The sequence below is a fragment of the Columba livia genome, chromosome 26 (assembly GCF_036013475.1).
Source record: "Columba livia isolate bColLiv1 breed racing homer chromosome 26, bColLiv1.pat.W.v2, whole genome shotgun sequence".
Taxonomy (NCBI): domain Eukaryota; kingdom Metazoa; phylum Chordata; class Aves; order Columbiformes; family Columbidae; genus Columba; species Columba livia.
This window is the reverse complement of record NC_088627.1, coordinates 927,425-952,628: the sequence shown is the minus strand read 5'-3', so window position 1 is coordinate 952,628 and position 25,204 is coordinate 927,425. Positions and strand designations below refer to the sequence as shown.

Genomic DNA, 25,204 nt, shown 5'->3' with positions numbered 1-25,204 from the left:
GGGTGTTCTGCGTTCGGTATACATCTTCAAACCAATCCTCGTGTTTCCTTTCTTCAAAGCCAGCTCTGAGATGGGCAGTAACGCTTTTCTCATGTCTCTTATTTGATGCCATGTACTCCAGTGATTGCTGGGCAATTCTATCTGTGTTTATTGCTTCAGCCTTTCTTGGGTGCCCCTTTTTCCGTTGGTCTCTGTTTGCCTCAGGGTTTTACTCATGGGAAACAGAATGTGGGATATATGTAATCCCAATACTGCCTTTTCTTTTGATTCTTTTTTTTTGGCCACCTCTGCATCTGCTTCTTAAATTATAAATTCCTTGGAGCAAGAACTAGTCTTATGCATACAGAATGGTTAAATTCACTTTGGGCTTAGCTGAGGTAGAATTGAATTTGTCCTGCAAGAATAGAAGTGGAAGGAAGTGCTGGGACATGCAGAGAAGGGAATGGTTAGGGGTGTCTGCTAAGTCTCACTTGCTTATGGATACACTTGTATTACTGCACTTTTGATTTTCAGCTTCCAAAGATAATGCAGGGAGGGCCCTTGCCTTGTTGCCTTGAAGACTGGTTAGGAAACTCAGTAGCTAAAAGATAATGGAAACTTGGAAAAAAATAATTATAGGGTAATATAGGTTAATGCCTGCCTAGAGCTTGGGAGCTCGTAATTAAAGGTAGAGGGATTTTTTTAATTGTTGAATCCCAGTTTCTTCTTGGTTCCACGTGTAGACAGACATCTGTCTCTGGTGATAATACTCCAGTGATTTTTTTACCAGATGATAGCATTTCATTATGTGTTATTGAATAGCGTTGAGCATTGTGAGAACTGAACTTACGGGATCCTTTCTTTTTCACTTTTCCTGGGGCTGGCTGTTCCTCCTTCATGCTCGGAGCAGCAGCTCTGAGAGCCGAGCAGTGGATGCTTTAGCAGGGCTGACTTCAGGCCGTCTCTCTGCCCCCAGGGATGCACGTGGTGTCCTCCTGGTGCACACAGCAGGTTCTTTTTGTATTTTACCTACAAGCTTTCTTTTCCCTTTGCATTTTTCCCTTCTCTCCCAGAAGCTGGAGGGATATGCAAGTGTTGATGTAAAATTAAGCAATTGCAGATGTTACTGTCATTTTGCATATTTAGGTATCAAAAATAAGCCATCCACACAAACAGCATATACGATAAATTCCTCTTCATTGTAGACACTGAAGTAGTGGTAAAATTGGCCTTTTTATTTTCTGGACTGGAATCTCTGAACTCCTGAGCAAACTGCAGCTGTCTGCAGCTACAAATACTTAACGCCAGACTTGACATGGCAGGCACTTGACCGGCCAGCCCTTGACTGCAAAGCGTGGTCTTTTCTTATCCACAAAAGGCAGCGAGATTGTCCATGTCCACCAGCAATTCCAAGATTAAAACCAAAGAGGTTTAGGCTGTTGTTCGTCTGTGATGCCCGATTGCTCTTCAGACTGTTTGTGTGGTTCTGATAGCTGCACTGGGGTGTTTGCTCGCTGTTTATCCTGCGAAAAAATGGGTCGAGATCAGAACCTCACTTGGAGTGGGTGAGTGAAGAGGTACGAGATGACTCCCGCTGAGGAATGGCCTGGGTTGGATTTGTGTTGGTTGCGTATCTCGTTACAAATCCAAACAGCCACCCACTGCTCCCAAGGGGAATGAAAAAACACTCGAGGTATCGGTCAAGGAGACGTTACCGACACTGAGCAAGTTTGTAGGAAAACCGGGCAGGTTTTCGTGGATGGGGTCTCGCCACTTGTGCGCACACGTATGTTCTTGAACTGGCGAAGGCAGAGCATCGCTGGTGGTGGTCCCTTCGGAGTTACACTGAATAGACACGCTCAGACTGTCTGGGTTGCAGTTAGGCTAATATGGGAGTTGCTTAGTAGAAGCAAATGATTTTAGGGATTTACTTTCTTTGAGAGCATGTTTAATTAATAATGGGAGACAATAGAACTCTGCAGGGATCGCCTTGTTGAATGTGGGGAATTTTTCACATACAGTTGGTGAAGAATAGTGAGAGCAACAGGGCCGGGACTGGGTTTTATGCTCAGTTTTGCCTTTTGGCAGCGTGACCGTGCAACTTCTGAGCTGGGAACTTGCGTTCAAGTGGAGACAGAAGGTAATTCTGGCAGCTGCCCTTTCTAGGGCTGTTGTCTAGGCTGGAGTGGGGTTGAAGGCACGGAGCGAGTCCTTAACCGTGTGCACCGCGTGATGGAGCACGTGGCTTTGTTCTTGAAGATTGTTTTCTGATCTATGTTTCCTTCGGTCTGTTGAATTTTCGTGGGTACTTCCTTGTCACGGTGAGCTGGTTGACATGGAAATGGCTGTGCTGACTTAATACCCAGATAATTTAGAACAGAATACCGTGCTGGAAGGAAATGTCTAGTTTGGCTGCTTTGTTTCGCAGGGGTTTCTCTGTAGCAAAGGGGATATCTTGAGGAAGAGGAATTGGAACATTTAAATTAGTTTTTAGCTTTGCATTGCCCTTTGAAAATTCCTCCTGAGATAGAAGGAGCACGAGTAAATTGGCTAAGTTGGATAATTAAAATCGGGTACTGGAGAATCCTTTTCTTGTACAGGGGAGAAAAACCACTCCGAGGTCTGCAGAAAGTGATTTTAAGAATGTTTCCTCTGAATCTGTAGGGGTGGGAGTGAAAGGAAGAGCTTCCTGGGGGTCAGACGCGTCAGATCTCAGTGTGGCCTAAGTGCTCGCACCAAAGCTGTGATGCAGACACACACCTGGGAAGCAGAGGGCGGTTCTCCCAGAGCGGGCCAGCTCCGGCAGGGCAAGTGAAGCTCCCTGCTTCCGTAATCCGGTATTTTGCAAGTTTGCACCCCAACAACGTGTGCCCGAGACATCGCAGGGTAACCTAAATTCCACATTAATAAAGCACTTCCCTTGGTGAATAAAATCTGAGGAAAACCATAATTAGCCAACGAAGCTGAGCCACTCAGAACGGCGGCCTTTCTTGCATTTATTTCTGTACACTGAATCATTAATCACCTTGGCTAAAAGCCATGTGAAGCATTAGCCAATCTGAAATTTCGATAGCTTCTTGCTTCCAGTGCTAATGGTAGTAGCAGTTCTAATGATGAATCCTTTACTACAAAAATAGTAGTTAAACCACCTAATCCTGTCTAATACTTGTGACTTCACATTCTTTCTTTACCAGCTATTGTTATAGGAGAGGACTAAAAATAGTGCAGTAATCAGTTGATGGAACGACATATTTTAACCCTGGATCTAGATGGTAGTGGCAGGCCTGTTGTTGACGGTGTGCGGTGCTTTGCTTATTGTCGGCTGGTAAATAGTCTTTTTCTTTCTCCTAGATCCTATATATATATATATATATATATATTTGTGTATGTGTGCACTCAGGGTAGATATGTTTTAAATAAAGTGCTATATGAGCTGTTCGAACAAGACAAACACCATCAGTCTCCCGCAGCTGAGTAGGCGGTACTTGTTTCCATCTGGAATTTGTAAACCTTTGGTTAATTTAAAAAACTTTAACAACTTGTGAGTATATAAATTGAGTCCTACAAAGTATTTAGGCTGTTCCACCTGCTGGTTTTCTCCCCCTCCATTCTAAGGATGGAGGAGCAGCCATTCAGGAGCAGCCTGAATGTTTTTAATGTTTCTTGTTCTTTCCTGCCTCAATCCCAGCTGAGGGAGCTGGGGCTCTGGAGCTGGACAAGAGGAGACTGAGGGGGGACTCATTCATGTTTACAGATATCTAAAGGGGGAGTGTCAGGAGGATGGAGCCAGGCTCTTCTGGTGACAACCAGTGATAGGACAAGGGGCAATGGGTTCAAACGGGAACACAAGAGGTTCCACTTAAATTTGAGATGAAACTTCTTCTCAGTAAGGGTGACAGAACACTGGCCCAGGCTGCCCAGGGGGTTGTGGAGTCTCCTTCTGTGCAGACATTCCAACCCGCCTGGACACCTTCCTGTGTAACCTCATCTGGGTGTTCCTGCTCCATGGGGGATTGCACTGGATGAGCTTTCCAGGGCCCTTCAACCCCTCACATCCTGGCATTCTGTTCTCATAGTAACATTGCCCCTTTTTTTTTTTGAGCAGTAATCCCACTGCAATGTCCCTGTGCAAACTGGAGGCTGAGAAGCAGCATTCTAGTTTGCTTTGGTTACCCCATTTAACATAATTGGCTTAATAGAAGCAGATAGTTTAAACCCTCTTCAGTCACTGTTACTGCTAGTAAATGCATATATTTAATCTGTTTAATGCTGTCCAACCTCGAAAAATAAAACTCACAAACCCTCAGGCTCAGGGTGCACTTCCAGAGACAGGATTTTTACATCATCGGCTGGAATATTTCTCAGCTGCTTTTTGTCCAAAGGATTTTCTAGGTTGTTTGCTTGTTTTTTCACCTGTATGATTGGCTTTCTGTATTTTCCGTGGTTTAATTCCACTTGTTCTTTTTCTTACTGGGAAACATCACTTGAAAGAAAAAATCCTTTGTGATTAAGAGTGAAATTTAGCCTGTGATAGTTTTGCTGTGTGTCCGCCTGGGTGAATATCAGTTCTACATAAACGAGGATTCCTTAATATATAAGACTAGTGTACAATCCCTGGAGATACCTGCAGACCATGAAATGTGGTGCATTATTACACTTTGAATTTATATGTAAAGGTCATATTAGCAACTGTATTTGCTTAATATAAGGTGCAGTATTAGCACTGATTATTTACAGTAATATTTACTTAAAATTACTGTTCAGCTACTTCGGTAGCTATCAGTTTAGGAAAAAACCTTTGGATTATTCTAGAATAAAAAAAGATGATACTGAAAATCCGCAAGGTAAATATATGTTGCTCTCCTGTTAATTTGTCAGGTCCTTCAAATCCCTGTTTGGTAATTGTAAGGACAGTTGAGGGCCCTGGCTCTGCTAATTTAACTGACAGCACAATTCCTTTTGACAAGTGCCAGTTCGCCCCCTGGGCCTTGTTGTTTGCTGGGTTAAAATTAACCGGAGTTTTGAGTCCCAGCAGCCCTGTGTGTCCTGGCAGGTTCTCATCTTTACTGGTCCTTACTGGGGGCACACTGGTGCTTGTGCAGGTTTCCCTGCTCATCCTTGGCTGCGTTGCGGCTTTTTAGCACTGGGGCATCTGCCCCTCTTTTGGGATGATCCTCCTCTCCGTGAGCTGTTCCCTCTCTCATGGGTGATATAGACCCTTGGTGATGCTCGGATGATCGCTTGAGTCTCCTTTGCTCTTCTGTAAGCCCTTCCAAAACCTGTGAATACTGGCTGTATCTGTGACAGAGTGTGTTTCGGGGGGCTCAGAGGCAGGAATAGTGTCTCACCTGGGTTAGTGGTGTGGTAGGTGAGCAGGAGCAGAGCGCATCATTGCTTTATTTCTGGTATAGCTATATAAATTCAGGAGCCTCCCAGATACAGACAAGGACTGACACCTGTGTGACTTTGGGACCAGGAAAGCGTTTGCTCCCGCGTTGCTGCCGTTGAGTTCTGCAGTGGCGAGGCCCTCTAATCTTGTTTATATTAAAAAGAGTGTAACTGTTGTGTGTGAGGTGACTGCCTGACATAAACGAGCTGCGTGCTGCTCGAGAGCTTGGAAAACCCACAGTGAATACCTTTGTGGAGTTACCAAGAAACTCTGGTGCTGCATGGGGGTTGAGTTTGGAGAGTGAGCGCTTGACCTAAAGAGAGATGGGTTTGTGTTGCGATGGGCAGTGGGTGAGAGCAGAAAGCGTTCCATGTGTGTCTAAAACAGGCGGTGGGGATCCACGATTGAAACTTGGAAAGGCCTCTGTAGCCTCAGTCTGTGTGCGGCCAAGAATTTTTATTCAGGAGACTGAAAATAAGATTTGGAGGGTTGACCTAGAGTGACTGCGTAATGAGTAATACAGCTGGCTCTCGCTTTATCGCACGTTTTTCAGAGCAAAGGTGAAAATTGGTTAAGAGGGCTTTGGAGAGGCTGAACCGACCTTGGCCCCGGCGAAGCGAAGCAGCCCGCTGGGGTTTCCTCCAGTTTCTTGGTGCGCTGGACAAATCCACTTTCTGCGAAGGCAGGAAATTATTTCTGAGTCAGTGAGTGGCTGTAAACTGGAGTGTGTTACACTGACATACATTCATATATTAGCGTGCATGGAAATTACTTTTCTTGAATGAAATTCTCATTAATTTTGGTGGGATTTACGTAATTCCTGAGTGCATAGGCAGCATCTGATGTGAAGGGGAGGAATGTTTTGTGCAGTGAAGTTGTTTTGTTAGCTCCCGTTCAGTAGCAGTGGTGCTGATGTGCGGAGCCTCAGTTTTGTTAAGCAGGCTTCAGACAGCGCCTTGCTGGTTTGTGCGTTGTCAGAAGGGAGGAGCGTTCTCCACGGGAGGACTGGGAGGTCTGTCGCTGCCACGCAGGGTTGTGCACTCCACGTTTGCTTTGCTGGGAGAGTCTGAAGCGGCGCTGCCTGGGAGCAGGAGTCGGGTCTGGTTGGATCACTGGTGTGCGGCTCAGACTCCAGCTGACCGGCCTGCCTGCGCTTCCCCGTGTTGCTCGACATCACCTCTTCCTCCCAGGAACCAGGTTGTCACGTCGGAGCCAGACGTCAGGGCATCGCTTCCTCCAGCAGCCCATTTATCTTGGCGTTGTCTTCTGGATTTCTTTCAAAACTCTGGCTCGGTGGTGAACCAGATTTTATGGTAATCACATCTCATTGACGTTAGCGCTCATCTGTGAAGAAGTTCTTTCTCTGTGGACCTCCTTGTTTCTAGTGTTGCCACCATCGTGACTCTGCTCTGCATGTCTGTTATGGGTCAGTGATAGTTGACAGGAATAGACCCCAAGAAAGTTGTAGACTGTATCATTTAATGACCATTCCAGAGTGTTACCTGCCTTTTGGAATGCTAAGGTGTAGGAGGTCGTGACTTTGGCTTTATGCTCTGCTGTTTCAAAAGCCATTTGTTCTTCTTTCAAAGGAAATGGAGGAGCCCTGTGATATTTGTGCACACTTGTAAGAAAATGAGGTGAAGAGGTGTTGTGATTTAGTATTATACAAGTGGGGAAATGAGAAGAGCACCTTTTGGGTATGGTCTTTGTCAATTGAATAATAAACTGGCCTGTATTACAAACAGATAGATACAATGATTGATTCGAGGTTCCCATAGCACAGATCCGCCTTTGGGGGTTGATTTGCTTTGGCGAAGTGGGGGGACATGCAGTAAGCAGCCTCTGCTTTTCCTGGGTCGGTGCCGTCGCGGCTGTGGTGTGCTGGCACATTGCTTTAGCAGCGAGAGTAACAAACGCCACCTCCTGAACCTCTTTGGAGAGTTTCTCCGTTCCTCACATGTCTCATTGAAGTAGTAATTTGCTGCTGTTCAGTCTCTGTGGCTCAGCACGTCTGGGGGCTGCAGCACTTTTCATGAGTTCAGCCTGAAAGGCTCCATGGAAGAACATGGTCTGACCCGTGTTGCGCAGGAGGCAGCCGAGATGTCTCAGCTGGCAGGTGCTGGTGGAGGTGACGGTGCAGGAAAGTCTGTGCTGTGGTTTCTGGAAGGTGGAGTCCTGTTTTCACTCTGCTCCTGGCTGAGGCGATAAGTGTCGCTGCAGAAGGTGGCAAGACTGAGGCGTAACTGAAAATAACTTTGAACTGACATGCAGTAATAAGAGGTTATCTTATTTTTAAACTGTGATTCCAAGTGACTGGCCGTTGAGGATTGGTGAATTACATGAATATATATTAGATAATTTAACAATATTTTACTAAGCTTGTCTTAAAATACTAATCAAGTGTCATCACAGCCAAGTCTTGACTTGGTTCTGCTGGAAGTAGAGGCAGGGGTATTGGAAGTCAGGGTCGGGGTGAGCGCGGTGTACCTGGCGATGGTGCCGCTCGCAGGCGGGCTGGTGCAGGAGCATCTCAGCCCACTTCGGGGTGTGTGGTGGTTGGTTTTTGTTGGTTTATTTTCTCCTATAAATCACCACCAAGTGTTCCTGGGTTCCTTCCCTTGACCCAGAGGAGGCTGCACCCAGATCACCTGCTCAGCGCATGTCCTGCAAGGTGCCTGTACGGGACGCAGTGAATAGAGCATGTGGATTACTCATAAATAGGTGTTCTATAAACTATTGCCCCTGCTCTAGCAAAAAGGTGCATCAGATCTGTTGGGCTGCAGGGTTGTGTAAACCTGGAGTAGGTGTGTAGTACTGCTGATGTGTTTGCGGCTGCTGTAATAAGCTGTCGGAGGAGGCAATACCTTCTGAATCCTGGCACGTGGTTCAACTTCTGTGCTTTGTCCTCAGGTCCACAGTCGGGTGTTTTTTCTTTGTTTCTGCCCATGTGCTCCATGGCTGTATCTTAGGGACTTGCCTGCGTCGGATTTCAGAGTGAAAATTAGATGTAGTGTTTTCTTGCATGCTCAACATATCTGAGTTACTTAGCTAACAGTTTCAGCTTGCTGTTTTTTTCCTGTTTTAATTGAATCTAATTGATCTTAAGGCGTTGCTTGTATGTAACTTGAGTATTGTACAAGAGTCTTTACTTGATTTTCACCTGAACGGAAATAATGCCGATTCTCTTGCCTACGCACTGACTCTCTCACCTGAAATCGTGCAACTTGCTGTGCAATATTGTTCTCTGCAATACACCTAGTAAAGTTGGCTGTGTTAGACTTTGTGTGTCTTCAAAGTAATTGCTAGTTTTGCCATTTTTGTGCGTGTATAAATGCAAGACTCTAATTGTTGTAGCTTCTGGGAGTCTTAAAGGTAAGTCATCGTTTGGAGATCAATGCCCTTGCTACGTGCTGTAATATGGAGTGTAGCGCTCAGTCTGTATCAGAAAAAATGCTGTAAACTGTGATTATCATGATAAAAAATCCAAGCATTTCCTCATAAGTTTTTCTTACCCATGTATAAATAGGTGCGTTCCATGGATGAACTGAATCATGATTTTCAAGCGCTTGCTCTGGAAGGACGGGCCATGGGAGAGGTAAGCGAAAGGCCTGGAGAAAAAAGCGAGTATTTTGGGGGAGGAGGAAAAGAAGTAACAGTTTATTGAGGGTGCTGGAATGATTCTGAACTTGAGAGGTCTCCATTGTGACTGTGAAGCTTGTGTGTGTGTGTGTGTGTGTGTTTGTGCTTTAACAACATGAAAACCTGTCAGGCTGGAATACATCTTAGTAGGAGGAACAGCTAAGCCCTCCACCTGTTGTATCATCAAACAGGAAAATGGTGCTTGCAAAAGAACAGTTAGAAATATGTCTTGTGACAAGTGTTAGAATACTTGTAGCGTGTTTATTTTGGGATCCAGTGATCTCAGACCCCAGAACGTTGTGGGTTTAGTTGTCTGGCATTGTCTGCTGCTCTGTTTCCACTCCTGGCCACCTTTTGATTCTTGTCACGAAGCGCAGGGCTGTGTTTCAGGGTTGAAGGCACCAAGTGCTCCGGACAGGTCAGAGCGCTGAGCAGGGGGCGCCAGATAACGGGCCCTTCAGTTCCAACTCCACAGAAACCCAGTGAGTTGTTTTAGTCCCACGGTGCAGATTTGGGGGAGATGGCCGTTGGGTTTCTTTGAAAAGGAGATCTTGCTTGTTTTTAGGGTGTCTTGAAAGAATAGCGAGTTGCTGTAGTTGGCTGTGTCAGGTTCCTCAAAGTTGCCTGTAAATGCTTCTTTTCCTTGACTTGTTCCCTTTTCCTTTATAGTCATTCCCTTCAGACACTTGTGGAAGAACAAAGACGAGAAAATCGTGTCCTGTAGGAGGATATTAATGAGCAGCAGGACAGCTTGATATGTAGGTCTTGTTTTGGACAGCCTTCTTCTCTGCATTCTCGTCTGTCAAGTTCAGACTGGTTTATTTTCTCCCCGTTTAGACCATCCTATCTCTGTGACCTAGTTCATGAGCCAGGTTTAAAAAACAACCCTGGAACCCCCAAAAATATTGTTTTGGAGAAAAGAGCAAAGCAGCGCTATTGCATAGTGGGGTTCACCCCGAGGTGAAACATCCTGGGGAATCGATGGTGCTTGCAGCTCAGCTTCTCTCATCTCCTTTCCTTCCTTCTCTGAAAGATCATAACACTGAGTTGTAGTTTAATTTGGCAGTACTCGATAGGAAAAGTCTCTTTTTCTCTAGGGTGTATTAGCCCACATTGGGACTATTGACTAAGAGTAGATAAAACTGATTTGCAAAGGAGAAAACATGACATTAAAAATCCATCTAAAGCTGCTGAGAACCAGCTGATGCGTGTCAATATGAAGCATGCCGGCGGAATGACGGGGGTGTCAATGTTCTCTGAATATTATTTTTTAACGCCTCGCTTGGGCAAGACGCTCGTGTTCAGATACAGAGCGCACAGGCTCTTTGGAAGCCCAGTAAGAGTCAGACAGCACTTGTTTGTACGTAACGTCGTGTCAGCTCAAATGCCTGAAGCCATTCCTAAATAGGCTGATTTTTACCAACTCCTAGCTTATTCATCCGTTTCTTGAGAGAAGTGAATTTGGGTTTGGGCTTTGGGGGCTGTGAGGTTTCCCTTCCAGTGACTCACTCCTTTCTTTCCACCTTCTTGTAACTGTGATGCAGAAAGTTTTGGCGCTCGGATCCTCTCGTCACCGGGCTTTCCACATACTGGAATGTGTGTGTTTTTCTAGGAAAGGTGACATTTCACCCTTCTCTTGAAGTTTAGACACAATTTCTTTTTTTTTCTTGGGGGTTTTTCTCCCTCAATCTCACACTTTCCTTTCTTTAGCCATTGAATTTTCTCTGTGTTTCCCCAGGGTATCTCAGAATAGATCCAGCTGGCCCGTGTAAGGCGCTGTGTAAACTGAGATCCCTGTGGGGTGTGTATTGGCTTTCAGGACCGTGTTCTTCAAGTCCAGCTTTGATTCTGTGCAGCGTGAGCTGCCCTAGCGAGGCGCTGGCGGTTTCCTCTGCTGCTCCTGGAACGTGAAGGAAACTCATGGAGAAAAATCAACGTGCTAAGGAAAGAAAAGTCTGAAGTAAATGAGGAAAAGAGCAAATTCAACTTGTATTTCTTCATCTTGTGTCTTCCAAGCCTTACCTGCAGAAATGTCAATTATCCACTTTGGCCAAACAGTAGAATTGCTACAGCCCCCCTGGTTGGTTGTGGCAGAGCTCTTGAGCATCAAACGCTGGCGTGATCCGCGGTTCCGCTGTCCGTGCGTCCCCTCGACGTCCCGCTTGGGTCCCGGAGCAGCCCCTGCCCTCCAGCGACCGGCGCTTCGCTGTAAGCAGGGTTGTTGTGACGCTGGGCCGGGGCGTCTGCTTAAAAAACCTCAAAGCAAAATCCAAGCAAAACAAAAGAAAAAAAGGATGCTAAAGCCCTTCACGTGACTCCCTGCTAATGATGTTCTCATAAACTTATGATTCATTGGCAGCTGGGCTGGGGAGTATTGACAGTTTGGAATAATGTTTCTGTTCAGAGTGTTGAGAGTGTGTGTTTTTTATTGTATTTCTTTTCCAGCACTAGCAGCTCTAGAAAGGGGAGACTTGAAGCCCCGTGTGTGCAGCCTGATGGTGCCACAGCAGCTTCACTGGCACGTCAGGACGGCTCCGGGCAAGGTCTGCGAGCACCGGTGCCCGGCAGGAGCTGAGCAAGACGCACTGGGGGCTGTTGTGCCCATGCTGGCGGCTGCCGAGGGGCAGCTTACTGCTCAGCTTTCCCCACTGTATTCCCAGTAATGTGATATCGCCCCGTTTTTTGTGCTATCAGACCCTCCTAGGAGCCGGTTTAACGCCCTGAGCCGGCAGAGAGCTCTGTGTTCTTTGTTAGGGCAGAGCAAAGCTGTTCTTGCAGCAGCTGTACGGCTGCCCGTGGCACTTAAGCTCGGCTTGCTCCATGTGTGCTCAGCCTCCCTATCTTGTTTGGTTTTTAGATGGCAACACTTTTTAGGGTAGATAACATCTTAGTGTTTGCAAACCCGCAGTGCTGCCCAAATGTGACTTGTAAATACGTGCTCTGCCTTCTCCTACCTGTTGCTGCAGATCAACTGAGTTCTCCAGCTGCACAGATGGCGGCTTTTATCTTCATATTTTCCTTGTCTGAAGGGCATCAGTTTACTTAATTTGTCTAATTCGTAATCCCATCTCAGTGGGATCTGGATGCACGAGCTCCGTACTTGCGGATTGTAGAATTGCTCCTGTTGATGTGTAAGTCGTCCCCTCCCCTCTTCCCCGCTCTGCTAAATTGAATATTGGCCTCACTCTGTAAGTCCTCTGTAAGAGGGCTTAGAAGGATTATTTTCATATTATATAGGGTCAATTTTAATAAAAACTGGGGAACAGGTCAGCTAGTCTAGTTCTAAACTGCTGCATGTTCTAAAATTTCCAACCTGAAGAACTGGGTGATATTTGCTTAAAATAATTTTAGGTTGTTTTTTTTTCATTGCAACTGACAACTTTCCCTGAGGAAAAATTAATCACGTTGACGGCCTGTTGCATGATTCAGGAGGGATGATACTGCGCGCTCAGCCTCCCGCTTAGGTTGGAGCAGCGCTTGGCGGAACAAGGGATTGCACTGGATGAGCTTCTGAGGTCCCTTCCAGTCCCTGACATTCTGGGATTCTGTGACTGCGCGACACCTGGTGTCCTGCGCTGTGAGGTGTTGGCAAAGAAGTGTTTAGCTGCAGGTAAAATCTTGTTTAATCAGTCCGTATTGCTTTCTCCTTCAAAATTCCTTGAGATGGAATAAGGAGGAAAGTAATTATTTTTATGGCGTGGCAGCAACAGGACTGAAAAAGCTGCATTTTAAGAAATATGGGGATGATAGAAGCTTAAAGAAATTGTAGCACACCTGATGTGTGTTTGTGTCTATAAACGTTGTTTATGTCTATAAACACACTGACTTGGCGTTCGCCTCCCTGTCGTCACCCCGCGGAGCAGATGGAGGAGCAGGTTAGGCTGTGTTTGGAGATGAGCTTTGCTGATGGGAGTCGCTCGTCCCTGCAGTTGTCTGGAGTTATTTTCGGATCACATCAAAGGGGAGCGTGGTGCAAGCTCTCCCGCTTTTGTCGCTCAGCGGAGGATCACGAGCAGCCCTGCGCTATGGTCACGATGCCATAAGTCACCAGCACGTCTCTAAGAAGTGAGTGGTGTGCCCGTATCTCACGGTGTTTCTTCTCTTGGTTGTGGAGAAGGAGCAGCCAGGGAAACACTGTTTTCTACTCGGTGGTTTGAGAGTTAAAAGAACAAGTTGAGTCTTGTCCTCTTGGTAGGAAGAAGACAATAAAAAGCCAGAGGTGGCTTAGTGCTTGCATTAAAATGCTGAGGAAAACCAAAGCTTGGTGTTCCCGTACTGAAAAACTTCTGATACTTGAGGTCCAAGTTTTGGCTGAATATTTGACTGCATGGAATGGAAGGAGAGATGTCACAGACACTCTTTTGCTGTACCCTTGAATTTGCACGTCTGCTGATGGAGTGCAGAGTTATCAACACTTGTGATGTATAGAGACAGCCACTAATCTGATGATTCTTGTTTGTTCTATGGTAATTTCAAACAGATGCAAGTACTTGCTAATCTTCCAGTTCCTTTAGTTTTATTCCAAGTTGAGCAGGCAGGGCTCGTTTATTTGGTTAATTTGCTCTGAATGTGCTGTTGCTTCCCGTCTCAATCGCATACATCTCATTCAGCCTGAAGATTTAATTTGGAGATTGTAGGCTTGACACGTAAGGCACTTAAGCAGGGCTGGAAATTTCCCTCGCCATATGTAGGTGCCACACGGCAGGTGTTTCCTCGGTGAAGCTGCTATTTTCAAAATACTTCTGCTGAACAGGGCTCGCCGTTCTTTCTGCCACCTCATGATCTACAGGACAATCTTGTTTGGATTCGTTCAAGCCAAAGATGACTTTCTGCCAGGGTCTCAGCCCATAACCTCTTTCTTTGCATTGATAGGAGCAACACGCGCGTGGCAGGTGTGGTGGCCCAGAACCCTTCGCTCGTGTTAGTGTTCACAAATAACCTCGGTAGCATGGAGCGTCCTCAGCAGTCGTTCGGTAGCGCCAGGTGGGAGCTCCCGGCACCTCTGGGGCTGTTCTGGCCCCGCCAGCATCACAGCCTTGGGGTCCGAAGGCGGGAATCTGTGCTGGGGACGTTCAGAGCCTTCCTCGCCGCTCAGGTCACGATAACGTTGTGGTCAGAACAGGCTCTTTTCTGCTGATATTCTTCTTCCAAGTTGCGCTCCCACCAGGAGGCTGGAGAATGTCAATGTGTGTGTGTGCTTACGTGTGTGGGTTCATAAAGCCTTGAAGAATGGCAGAGGATTGCTGAGACTGAATCGTTATCTCAGTTGCTGTATGGCTTTCACCCTAGGAGAACATAAATATTTTGATTATAAAGCACGTATCAGTTTGTGTTTAATGATTGATTCATGTTTAGAAGGGAGACGCTTATGGTTTATGTTTGCATTTTATACTTATTTTAATCATGCTTTGTTTTTTGTTGTGTTTTTTGTTTTGTTTTAATTGCAGCAGCTGTTGCCGGGTAAAAAGTTTTGGGAATCTGATGATTCCAGCAAAGATGGACCAAAAGGGATATTTCTGGGAGATCAGTGGAGAGACAGTGCTTGGGGAACATCAGGTAGCTCAACTATTTACTTGATTTAGTTGGGGTTGAATACAGAAATGTAATAGAAAACTATTAGAAAAACCTGCATTGTTTTGTGATAGAGTTAAAAGATGTCCATAGTTACAAGAACATGATCTAATGTGAACGTGTGTACCCGTGTGTTTATCTGCTTAAGATTTTAGATGCCATTGAGATCTTGATTTAAACTTCCTGCTGTATTTTCTGCCCTGGGTTGGATTACTTGAACCAACACAAACAGCCCCAGAACTTTTTAACTACTAAACCAACCAACCAAAACCCAGCAACATTCCATTGAAAAAAACACAAGAAAGTGTTGGTTTAAATTAGTAGTGTTGAAATGTATCTGCCAAGAATTTTGGTCTTGGGTCAGAGACGATCCATTACTCTGGAGCGAAGCGGAGGGTGTTCAGGTTGGTTTTAGCTAAATGGCAAAAAGTGGCGTGCATGTGCTGAATTTGAAATGCTAACCTTTTACTTTTCATTTTCTCTGCTTTCTATATGTAACAAATATGCTCCTTAAACACCGCTGAGCATCTCGTGCAGTTTCCAAATGACTGCGCAGAGCTACAGCTCCAGGGGAGACGGGATTTAGAGCAACTGCTCTGTCGGCTGGGTTTCCTGCTGAAAACATCCCTTAGGAGAGCAAAGGCTTTGGGATAGTTGCAAGGGCATTTTTTATTATTTAAATTTCAGACTGGCTGTGAAGAGGGGATAAAGCTGCTCAGAATTGCGCTGAATGTCGCAGCCTGGCTGGGTGCCGGGCAGGTTTTGGGAAGCAGCTGCATCCCGTGGATCTGCATCCCGGCTGTCCTCACCAGCACCTTTATTAGTACCAGCTGAACTTGAGGGAGGGTTTAAGGGCTGAGCCAGACCCAGCACAGCAAGAGCTGTGGAGAATTTCTGCTTTGCTGTGTCTGTGGGGTGGGTAGACATGGGGCCAGGAGCCTCCTACACCGCCCCATCTCCGTGAGTCAGCGCCCTTCATCTCATCTGCTTTGTTTATTTTCAGTCAGTCCTCTGCACCTTAGGAGCCTCTATTCCCCAACCACGGCCCAAAACAGTGTCTGTGAGTCAGGGATGTCAGAGTTTCCCTTTTGCTCAGCTCAGATGAAGAGAATGGCCGTGGGCTGAGTAGTTGCTCAAGGTCTCTGCCCTGGAACAGGGAGCACAACTTGGAGGTGTCCCTGGCCAGACTTGTTCTGTGGCCCGTGGAACAAGTCTGGTTTTCTGTAAGATGCCCTGCGCTCCACCTGTTTTCCTTTGTGTCCACTCTGTGCGCTGCAGGCCCCCCATACGGCTTTGCTTCTCCACTGCTGCACATTGAAGTTGCTGGTTTAAAGCCAGAACCGCTGGAAGGAGCAGCCCTGGCTGGTGCTGCCCGCCCTTCTCTCCCATCCTGCTGGTGCCGGTAGATGTGGAGCGGTGCAGTGAGACCCGCTGCTGGGAGTCGGTCTGGGTTACAACTGCCTTTTGTCAGCTCTTTGTTAACTTTATCCTGGAAAAATCTCCCCAGTCCACTTCACTTTGTGGCCATAGAGAGGCTCGTGCAGTCTCGGGGGAGAAGGCAGGAAAGCGTAGCCAGAAGCAACAACAGAATTACTTCTCCCGCCAGCTTATAAGGCAGCTACAGTACCAATATCATTGCATGTCCCTTCCACCATCCCCTGGCAGCTGCTGGATGTGTGCCTGGTATTTCTGACTCACTGACTATTGCCAGGAGCAGAGAAATTTGTCCCTTCGCTCCTTGGGGACGCAGGGTCCCCTCTACCCAGCCAGCAATGTGTGCGGAGCTCGGAAGGACTTGGAGACACCTGGGTCTGGTGTGGTCGGATCGCAGGCCCTCACGCTGCAGGGGTGAGAAAGGGCTGGGGGCGAGAGAAGAAGGAGAAATGAAGTTCTCATAAACTTTTTCTTGAGGACGTAGCAGCTGAGAGAAACTCTGGGCGTGACACGGATATGCCAGTTCACATGGCCAAGAAAGCGAATGGGGGCTGGTTTAACAGTAGAATGTTTCAAAGGACAAACCAAGACTGATATATTTTCACTGTACTAATGTGAGAGTTTTACTAAAACTGAAAAGTAGAGCTTTGTTTTTTTAATTGCAACCTTTACTTAGACTACACATTTCTGGAATTCTGTGATTTTAGGCTTTAAGTGTAGCTATTGCTTGTGGGCTTGCAGGTGATGATATTTTAAAAAGTGAGAAAGCCATTCTGCTTTTTCTGCCGGATGTCATCAGAGTCCAAAAGTTGGCACTTAGTACAATTAAGACCCTAGAAAGTATGTAATGACTTGCCTTCTTTGAATAGTTGGATCTACTGATAAGAATGACCCATGTTTTTGTTCCAGATCACTCTGTTTCCCAGCCCATTATGGTTCAGAGAAGACCTGGTCAGGGCTTTCATGTGAATAGTGAAGTCAACTCGGTGCTGTCCCCCCGCTCAGAGAGTGGCGGACTTGGCGTTAGCATGGTGGAGTACGTGTTGAGCTCGTCTCCGGGAGACTCCTGCCTAAGGAAAGGAGGATTTGTAAGTCTGCCTGATTCTAACATTTGAGTTCCCATCGTGTTCTTTTCTCCATTTGCTGCTTGGTTTGTCCTTCGTTAATCCATTCCTAAAGGCAGATGTTTCTTTTATTTGCTCTTAGTTCAGCTATCTGTTGTAAAACGGGTCAGCTAGCAGAATAACTTGTTCTTGACTCGAGGGACGTGGTGTGGGAGATGGACGTGAAGGTTGCTGGCGTTCCCAGGTTCTTCAGCAGCAGTAACACCTCATCTAAGCTTGTTGTTGGGAAAAGTATGCAAATATCCTGTGGTTTTTGAATGAGCGTGCGGCTGCTTTGTTGCTGGCTGAGAACAAAAAGCTCCATGTAACGACGCTAGAGATGTAACGTAGCTAGAACAGCCACCGGGGCTGGGGAACGCTTTCGGGGTGTATCATTGCCCATGGAGAGATGGAACTAGTCCTGTGCTCTGTGGGTGGGGAGGGGTGCAGAGGTGCTGCTGCCTCCGACTTAAGGATGCAAGAGGCATAATCAAGGCCCATCCCTGTAGGAGAAATTGGCCACGTCTCAGCTCTACCTCGTCGGCCCAGTGCCGGATCAGGAATTGTTGGAACGCATAAAAGCCGAGTAGGTTTGTTACTGTTGGGCTGCTGTGCTTATCTGTGGGTTGGCTTCATTCATCCTTATTTTGGTCCCTCATTAGTGGGCACCTGATAACCTCGTTGAACCCTGAGCAAGATGATTTTTGAGACATGAACAATCAGTGGAAGGAGCCAGTTTATCACCCAGGTTGGGGTTAGAGGTGTCTCCTGCAGCACCATCCTCGGGGGCCTGTTCTGAGACAGAGGGTCTCCCTGGTGAATAACACACAGCGTGTGAGTGAGAATTGGGCTCCAAATCCATATTTGTGATTGGCATTTCCAAGTCTGCTCTTTAAATTGAAGAAACACAGAAGCATCAGAAGATTGCTTTTAAAACAGTCTTTCTTTTCCTAAATATGGGGGGGGGAGGGGGAAAATCCCCTCTCCAATTAGAGAGAATGGAAAAATGATTTAGTTGATACAGGATTCAAATGCCTTGCTATGTACCGAGTGCTTTTCCCTCAAATGAAGTGGAAGATGGGGTCTGAATGGCTTTGTGACAGCACCAAAGCTGGCTCTGATAAATATGTTTATATGCCCCTTGCTGTTTTTTATCATAAATTATGTTGTTTTTCCTCTCCCTTTTGTTGTTCAAAACTCTGCCCCTGGCATAATCACCCTTTATTCTTTTCCCAAGTGAAACAAAATGCAGGCATTAAGGGCAGAAATGCTGCACTCATAATGCTGCTCCTAAAACGCTCAACAGAACAGAAATCATCTCTTTTTTAATAATTTCTTTTGTTCGTTTCTCCTCAAAAAATGTGTTTTAGCATGATAGAAATGAATGATCGAGCTAGTGATTGACTGGAGTGCTCCTGAGGGAGCTGTGCCTTGGAATCCGCTGCGCAGGTCACAGTAATGCCCCAGGGGATGTGGTCCTGCTCTGCTCAGGTACCTGCGCTTGTCCAGCCCTTGCTGCCTCTTGGGCCGCAGGACGGGGACTTCCGGGGGGCTCGTTCCGTTTATAGCCCTTCAGTGCACACTGGTGTATTTAAAGGTTAATTTTGAACTGCCCACATCCCATCTAGAAAGATGACTTGGATAAATAGTCTTTAAAATTATTTTGGGATGGGGTTTTTAGAGCCTATGGAAGCAGATCCCGAATTACTAAATACAAGACAGATAAAACCCATCTTGGAAGAGTGAGAACTAATTCTGTTACTTTTTCAATTAGGATTGATTATTTTGCTTTTTTATATTTCTATTTGTAAGAATTGATGTTTGCAAGTGACTCACTTTATTGTGACTTATTTCTTTGATTTGTTACCATCTCAGAATAAAAGTAAAATGGATCTGAAATCTAAGCTTATTAAAATCACGTCTCTTTTGCCCAGGGGCCAAGAGATGCAGAGAATGATGAGAATGACAAAGGGGATAAGAAAAATAAGGGCACGTTTGATGGCGATAAATTAGGAGATCTGAAGGAGGAGGGGGATGTGATGGATAAAACAAATGGTTTGCCTGTGCAGAATGGGATCGACGCAGATGTCAAAGACTTCAGGTACGTGCACCGCTAGTGAATAATTAACCAGGGTTGCACTTAATAGTTTTTGAAAGGTTTTTCCAAAAGCCTTTGAGTCATTGAAACAGTTCGATAAGGACGTTACGATGTACACAGGGATGTGGTGAGAGAGGGTGGGGGGTAACAGCCGATCGCTCTAGTCTGTGCATATCGGAGTCTGGTTTGATTTTCACACCTTTTGTAAAGACTCAGGGTGGGATTCTTATGGAACCACCTACTGGAGATGTTGGCTCTGCCTGTATACTGGTCTGAATTACAGTTGGGGCTTTGGACGTGTTCCTTGTAGCTCCCCAGAGGTGAAACCTTGTGCAGTTGTGCTGTTGATGGAATCGATGCGTTGGTATTTCTCGCTGGCCTCGTGTCGACACGTGGGGAAGCTCAGAGCAAGCCCGGTGTGCGGGAGGCGCGTTGTGCGGGCTCTGCGTCCACACGAGCCGCTTCCCGCCCCAGTCCAGTGCTGCTGGTCGGCAGTTAGGAAACCATAGCAGCTACGTCTGCGAGGCTGCGAGCGAGACACCGTGCCAGAGCGTCACATGGTTAATAATTACCAGAGAGCTCGATGAAAAAATAACTGTGGCATTTCTGAAATCCCGGCTTCTTCTGACTGACTCTCGCAAGTGAGGAGAAAAAAGAAACTGGATTATTTTTACCCTTACACTGTAGCGGGTCTTTGAGGTGGGGCTGGGGTCTTGTGGGTGGTGGTGGTTTGTTTTTTTAATAGAAATTGTTCTGTAGAATTCATTTAGGGAGCTATTTCAGGCCATTTTTCCCCCCATTTATCACATCATCTCTGAACAGTTCTGGTGAGCTCTAGTGTCTGTTGACTCTGTGTGACGTGGCGTTCAATGGACACCCTTAGTGACGAGTATCTTCTTTCCATAGCCGTACACCCGGTAACTGCCAGAACTCCGCTAGCGAAGTCGATCTGCTGGGGCCAAACCAGAACGGATCGGAGGGTTTGGCCCAGCTGGCGAGCACTAATGGTGCCAAACCGGTGGAGGATTTCTCCAACATGGAGTCCCAGAGCGTCCCTCTGGATCCCATGGAGCACGTGGGGATGGAGCCGCTGCAGTTTGATTATTCTGGCACCCAAGTACCCGTGGACTCGGCCGCGGCGACCGTGGGGCTCTTCGATTACAGCTCCCAGCAGCAGGTAACGTGTCCTTGTCCTGCCCTGTCCCGAGAGGGTCATCCTGGGTTAGTGCTGGTTCTTCTGGTGGGGAGAAGGACGGAGGGAGGTTTGGAGAGGGATGGAGGAAGACTTGGGATGGCTTTGTCATCTCTGAGCCGTCTGTGGAGCAGCCTTGAGGACCTGTAGTAAACAGGAGTTATCCACAGCGTTTTTCTGTGTGTTATTCATTTTTAGCTTAAGTTTGCATTGGAGAAAGAGGTTTAAATTAGTAAAAACTGCTAAACAAAAAAGCCCAAACAAAACCAACCAAACAAGAAACACAAACCAAAACCACCCAACCAAAACCAACCAACAAAAACCCAAACCAACAACAACAAAACACCCCCCGTGACCCACCCTTGAGCATTTAAAGTGACTTAAGGGCCAGATGCCGGTTCAGCCCCGGCCTTGGGATCCGTGCAGCACTGAAGGAATAACGAATTTAAACTGACTCTCTCGGACTTGGGCCTGGTTTAAAACCCGAGGTCAGAGTCCAGCGCTACAGAACTTTATCTCAGCCCGGCGGGTCTGTTTGACCTTTTCTCCCACGCGAGCGGCCCGAGCTTCTCATCCCGGCCAAGAAACGCGAGTCCTGGCTTTGCTGTTGGCTCCTCGTGAATGCTGGGCCTAAATCCAACGATCGACTCGTAATCCACTCCTGTTCCTGCTAGTTTGGGTAACGATTGTAAACTTTTATTGCTTTCCTTTTCCAAGTGTGATATCCCTCAAAGAAGAATAAAATCCTTTGTTGTAGCTGATTGTGAGAGTATATAACGAGCCCTGGCTTTCCTGAAACATCTGATCTTTTTAACAAATAGCTCGTTGGCGCTGGGCATTGAGGAGAGACCGTTGCCAGGTTTGTGCTAAAGACCCAACTTCAGAGAGATATCGTGGTCTTAAAAGCAATGTAAATATCTGTGTTACAGCTTGATCGGTTGGTTTATGATACAGCATGTTTGGGAGGTGAATGATGGAAACGTCTTTAGTGATTAAGCTGTATAGCTGCTCTGGAGCTCAGAAAGAAGCAAAAAGAAGCTGGTGTCAAGTCTCTTGCTCTGGCGCAGGGCCTGGCATTCCCAAGAGTGACTTTCAAACAATGGAACTTGTATATTTTTTAAAAACACGTTAGAGCTAAATAGGAGAACCGCTTTTTAAAGAACCGTTAGCCATGGGAAAACAACTAGGAATGTGAAGCCTGTAATTTGCATTTTGTCAGTGTTTTCTGTTTAAATGAAGGCTCGTTTACAGTGTCGAGTGGCTTTTATTTGTTTCTTCCCACCTTTAAAAAGCAGGATTTAAATCTCTCCCTTGTCTCTGGGAAGCGGGATTGTGGGGGGCGCGGGGGTCCCAGCTGCCCCCAGGAAGGAAATCTGCCTTTTGGCTTTGTGGTCCTTCCCGTTGGGCTGGCAGAGGGAAATGCGGGAGGATCCCCTCTGTAAAAGGGTCTTTCCTGGTCCCTTGGGAAGCATCATGTAGTTGGAAGGGATTACAAGCAAGTAAAGCTAAAAGCAATATTAAGAAGGGAACGTCTTAACCACATGTAATCTGATTAGAGACGTCAGATGTTTCTGTGGCAGAAGAAACTGGTTTACGGAAATCTAATCTCAGTGTTTCTGTGAGGGAATGACTGAGACTGGGATGTGCTGGTTTCGTGGAATTCCCTCCATGAGCTCCCCCCGTGTTGTAAACGCGGCAGCAGCAGGTGCAATGTCAATACTTCGAGTAGCTCTGTGTTTTTTGCTAGTGCTTCTGATACAAAAATGGATCATTGAGCTGCATTTGGGAGGTGTGGAAGTCATCGCATGTGCACTGCACTGGATCCAGGCCTCAACTGGACTCTGCGCCATTGACCACGACTCTCTGGCTTCTTCCCTTCAGCCGGTTCGCAGTCACCTCCCTGCCCGATCGTCCAGACCACACTCGGCGTTTCTTCACAAACGCAGTTGCTTGTCCTGCTCTCCTGAGAACCAACTCCAGTTTTTGTCTATAAAAACCTCCTTATTTTCTCAATGATGCCAAAAATCTGGGCAGAATCATTATTGGAGTAGCTCACTTGTCTGAAAGAAAGGCAGAGATAATAGGAGTGAAAATTGTGGAGCATTTAGGTGTATTTTTTTTCCAAGTGAGAGGAGAGAGAAGACGTTTATCGCAGCGGTTTGTGAGGTTGTTCCGCCTCAGCGATGAGCCCTCGTGGCCGTCAGAGGGATGAACGCTCCTCCCGGGCGGTTTGCGTGGCCGCCCAGCTTGCGGATCCTGGGGTATTTTAATCAGAGCTGAGCGATGCTTTGCTAATGGGTCGATGCAGGGAACGTTTCGTTTGGGTGGAGGTGTTGGGAACTGGGGAAGTAAGTTTGCAGTAAGGACCTGGATGACCTACAAGAAACCCAAATGATGTGGTGGCAGCTGCTGGCGCTGCCCAGGCTGCGGTCGGGGCTGGGGAGAACATGGGTGTGGAATCAGAATCCGGTAGGTTGGAAGAGACCCTCAAGATCATCGAGTCATTGAATGGCAGAGAAACCCCTCGCTGTGGTTTAGCTGCACTTCAGGAAATACACACTTTTCTTTTGCAGATGGATTATCACACGCAATTGATTTCAAAGGGGCTTGTTTTATTTTTTCTGTTCCTTTTGAAACGTTTCCCTTTACAGCAAAGCGTCTGTATTTGTGAAAATAAACCCGGTGCAAAGGAATTGCTTTAAAGGGAACCCAGAGGATGCTTTTAGTGCGAGAGTAACGGGCCGTGTTTGTGTTTTGTCCCTCCAGCTGTTCCAGAGACCGAACGCCCTGGCGGTGCAGCAGCTGACGGCGGCGCAGCAGCAGCAATACGCCTTGGCCGCGGCCCACCAGCCGCACATAGGTAAGGCTTCTTTATTCTTCTTTTATTCTGTTTATTTAATGCTTTACATTTTACTGCACTTCTGTTAATGCTCAGAATACATCGGGGAAAATACGGGGTTGGGGCGGGGGGGTGGGGAGGATTTGGTAGGTTTTAAAGAATCCCAAATATGTTTTTGCAGCTGGTATTTGGCATGCAAGCAGGAGGGTATTGAAGTCCTTTGAACGAGGTGCGAATTGGAGTAAACAGCACAGGGAACCGAGGGGAAAAGCACAACTCGATATACACCTGAGTGTGCCTCTTGTGGTTCAGCTGCCTGGGGTCTGACTTGAAGCTGAAGATGTGATTTATGCAAACACATGATTCATGTCATTAAACCAGCAGAGATTACCTGGGAATGAAGCGCTTAATCCTGTGCTGGGAAAAGCAGGAGGACTAGAAGGGCGACTCGTGCATGGTTCAAGTCAGACTCTCTCAGGGTTAAGCGTTTTTAGCACAATAAGCAGTTTGAAGTGCCATTTCTTCCTACCTGAAAGCGTGATACAGACGCTCTGGGACACTCCCGGCTCTGTGCAGCGCCCTCCTGTGCTTGTTGGAGTTCAGGGCTAGACCTGAATTAAAATCATTTAGCTTTTGAACTTCCTCCCCCTCAGCTTCGCGCCCCTCCGTGCCCCTTGCCCGCCCCCCGGTAATTTCTCTAATGATTAAACTGCTCACACGGCAGCGATAGTGCCTGTGCGCTCCCGAGATCCTTCCAAACCGGTTCACTGAGGTCCTGGCATGGCGGAGTGGGCACAGAACTCGGAAATAGGGTAGATCAGTTCTCAGTCAACTTGCTATAGAAAATCTGGAGTAACAACAAGCAATTAGATAATATCTAGCGGTGTTAATAGTCGTCTGAACAGTAAGGGTGTATCTGCACTGCAAAGATACATGAGCAAGTGTGGGTATTATATTATTTTCCACTTCAGCTTTCCTTATGGGGCATCGCATCCTTGGAATTGAGCTTCTTTAATGTAAATGGTATTCTCTGTATATTGTTCTGTTAAAACTCTGGGAATCACAGTGTTTGCTCCCTCGCTATAGAAAACCACCTGTAAAAAGCTTGCAAATACTGAAGCGAGCTGAGCTTTTGCGTTGGCCAGCCAGCAGGGCTGGATTCCTAGTGCAGTTTGTTTTTACTGACAGGTGTGTTTTCAGCAGGTTTAGCCCCTGCTGCCTTTGTCCCCAACCCGTACATCATCAGCGCCGCTCCGCCGGGAACCGACCCCTACGCCGCCGGACTCGCAGCAGCCGCCACGTTAGGTGAGATGATTCCCCTTGTCCTGGCCCTCTTCTGTACCCAAACTGCTCTTCGAGTCTGTGATCGTGAAAATTAAATATTAGTATACGGTCATTTCTGTGGAGAGGTAATGGTATGTCAGCGAGGTGAAACAATTTGTCTTGGAAACCCTATTTTCTGTAGATTAAATGTGATGCTCCTGGTGTCACGCTCGCTACGGGCTCCATCTCTGTTGGGGATAAACAACCAGAGCAGATAACGCAGCACTTGCAGACATGGACGCTGCTGCACGTTTGGGGATTTCTGGGAACTGGTGGTAGTGGGAGATACCTTGGAAAAGACACCCACTAAATGCTGGAAAGGTGGAGGACGTGTTTTCCCGCCAGGAAAGTTGTATCTCGCTGCTGCTCAGCTTAATTTACTGCAGCGCATCCTGCAAATGATTCCTTTGCTTTTTTGCAAGATTTTCTTGAGAATTAACGCTTTTTAGGTTTCTAGATAAAAACATCCCGTATCTGCTGTGAAGCTTATGTATGAACATGCAGTTTCCAGATGGCGAGTGAAGATGGTGGCTCTTGTCTTCATGCGAGATCTTTCTCCCAAACGTTCACGTATCAGTTTCCAAATTCTCGCCAACTGTCACAACCAAAATTGTTGTATCTCGAGATGACAGCTCGG

At 46.7% G+C, this 25,204-nt stretch overlaps 1 protein-coding gene across 11 annotated transcripts in view; it reads left to right on the top strand.

Annotated features, from left to right (window-relative positions):
• The window catches only part of PUM1 (pumilio RNA binding family member 1), a 55,372-nt gene that overhangs the window by 5,778 nt on the left and 24,390 nt on the right, over nt 1-25,204 (top strand). For 4 of the 11 annotated variants that reach the window (XM_065041361.1, XM_065041358.1, XM_065041367.1 and 1 more), the window contains 7 exons: nt 8,895-8,963; nt 14,455-14,563; nt 16,922-17,100; nt 19,050-19,216; nt 20,120-20,390; nt 23,172-23,265; nt 24,433-24,549. In XM_065041361.1, coding sequence (XP_064897433.1) covers nt 8,895-8,963; nt 14,455-14,563; nt 16,922-17,100; nt 19,050-19,216; nt 20,120-20,390; nt 23,172-23,265; nt 24,433-24,549 — 1,006 coding nt within the window. The remainder of the gene's footprint in view (nt 1-8,894; nt 8,964-14,454; nt 14,564-16,921; nt 17,101-19,049; nt 19,217-20,119; nt 20,391-23,171; nt 23,266-24,432; nt 24,550-25,204) is intronic. The other 7 variants (XM_065041369.1, XM_065041360.1, XM_065041368.1 and 4 more) reach the window with 4 other exon arrangements.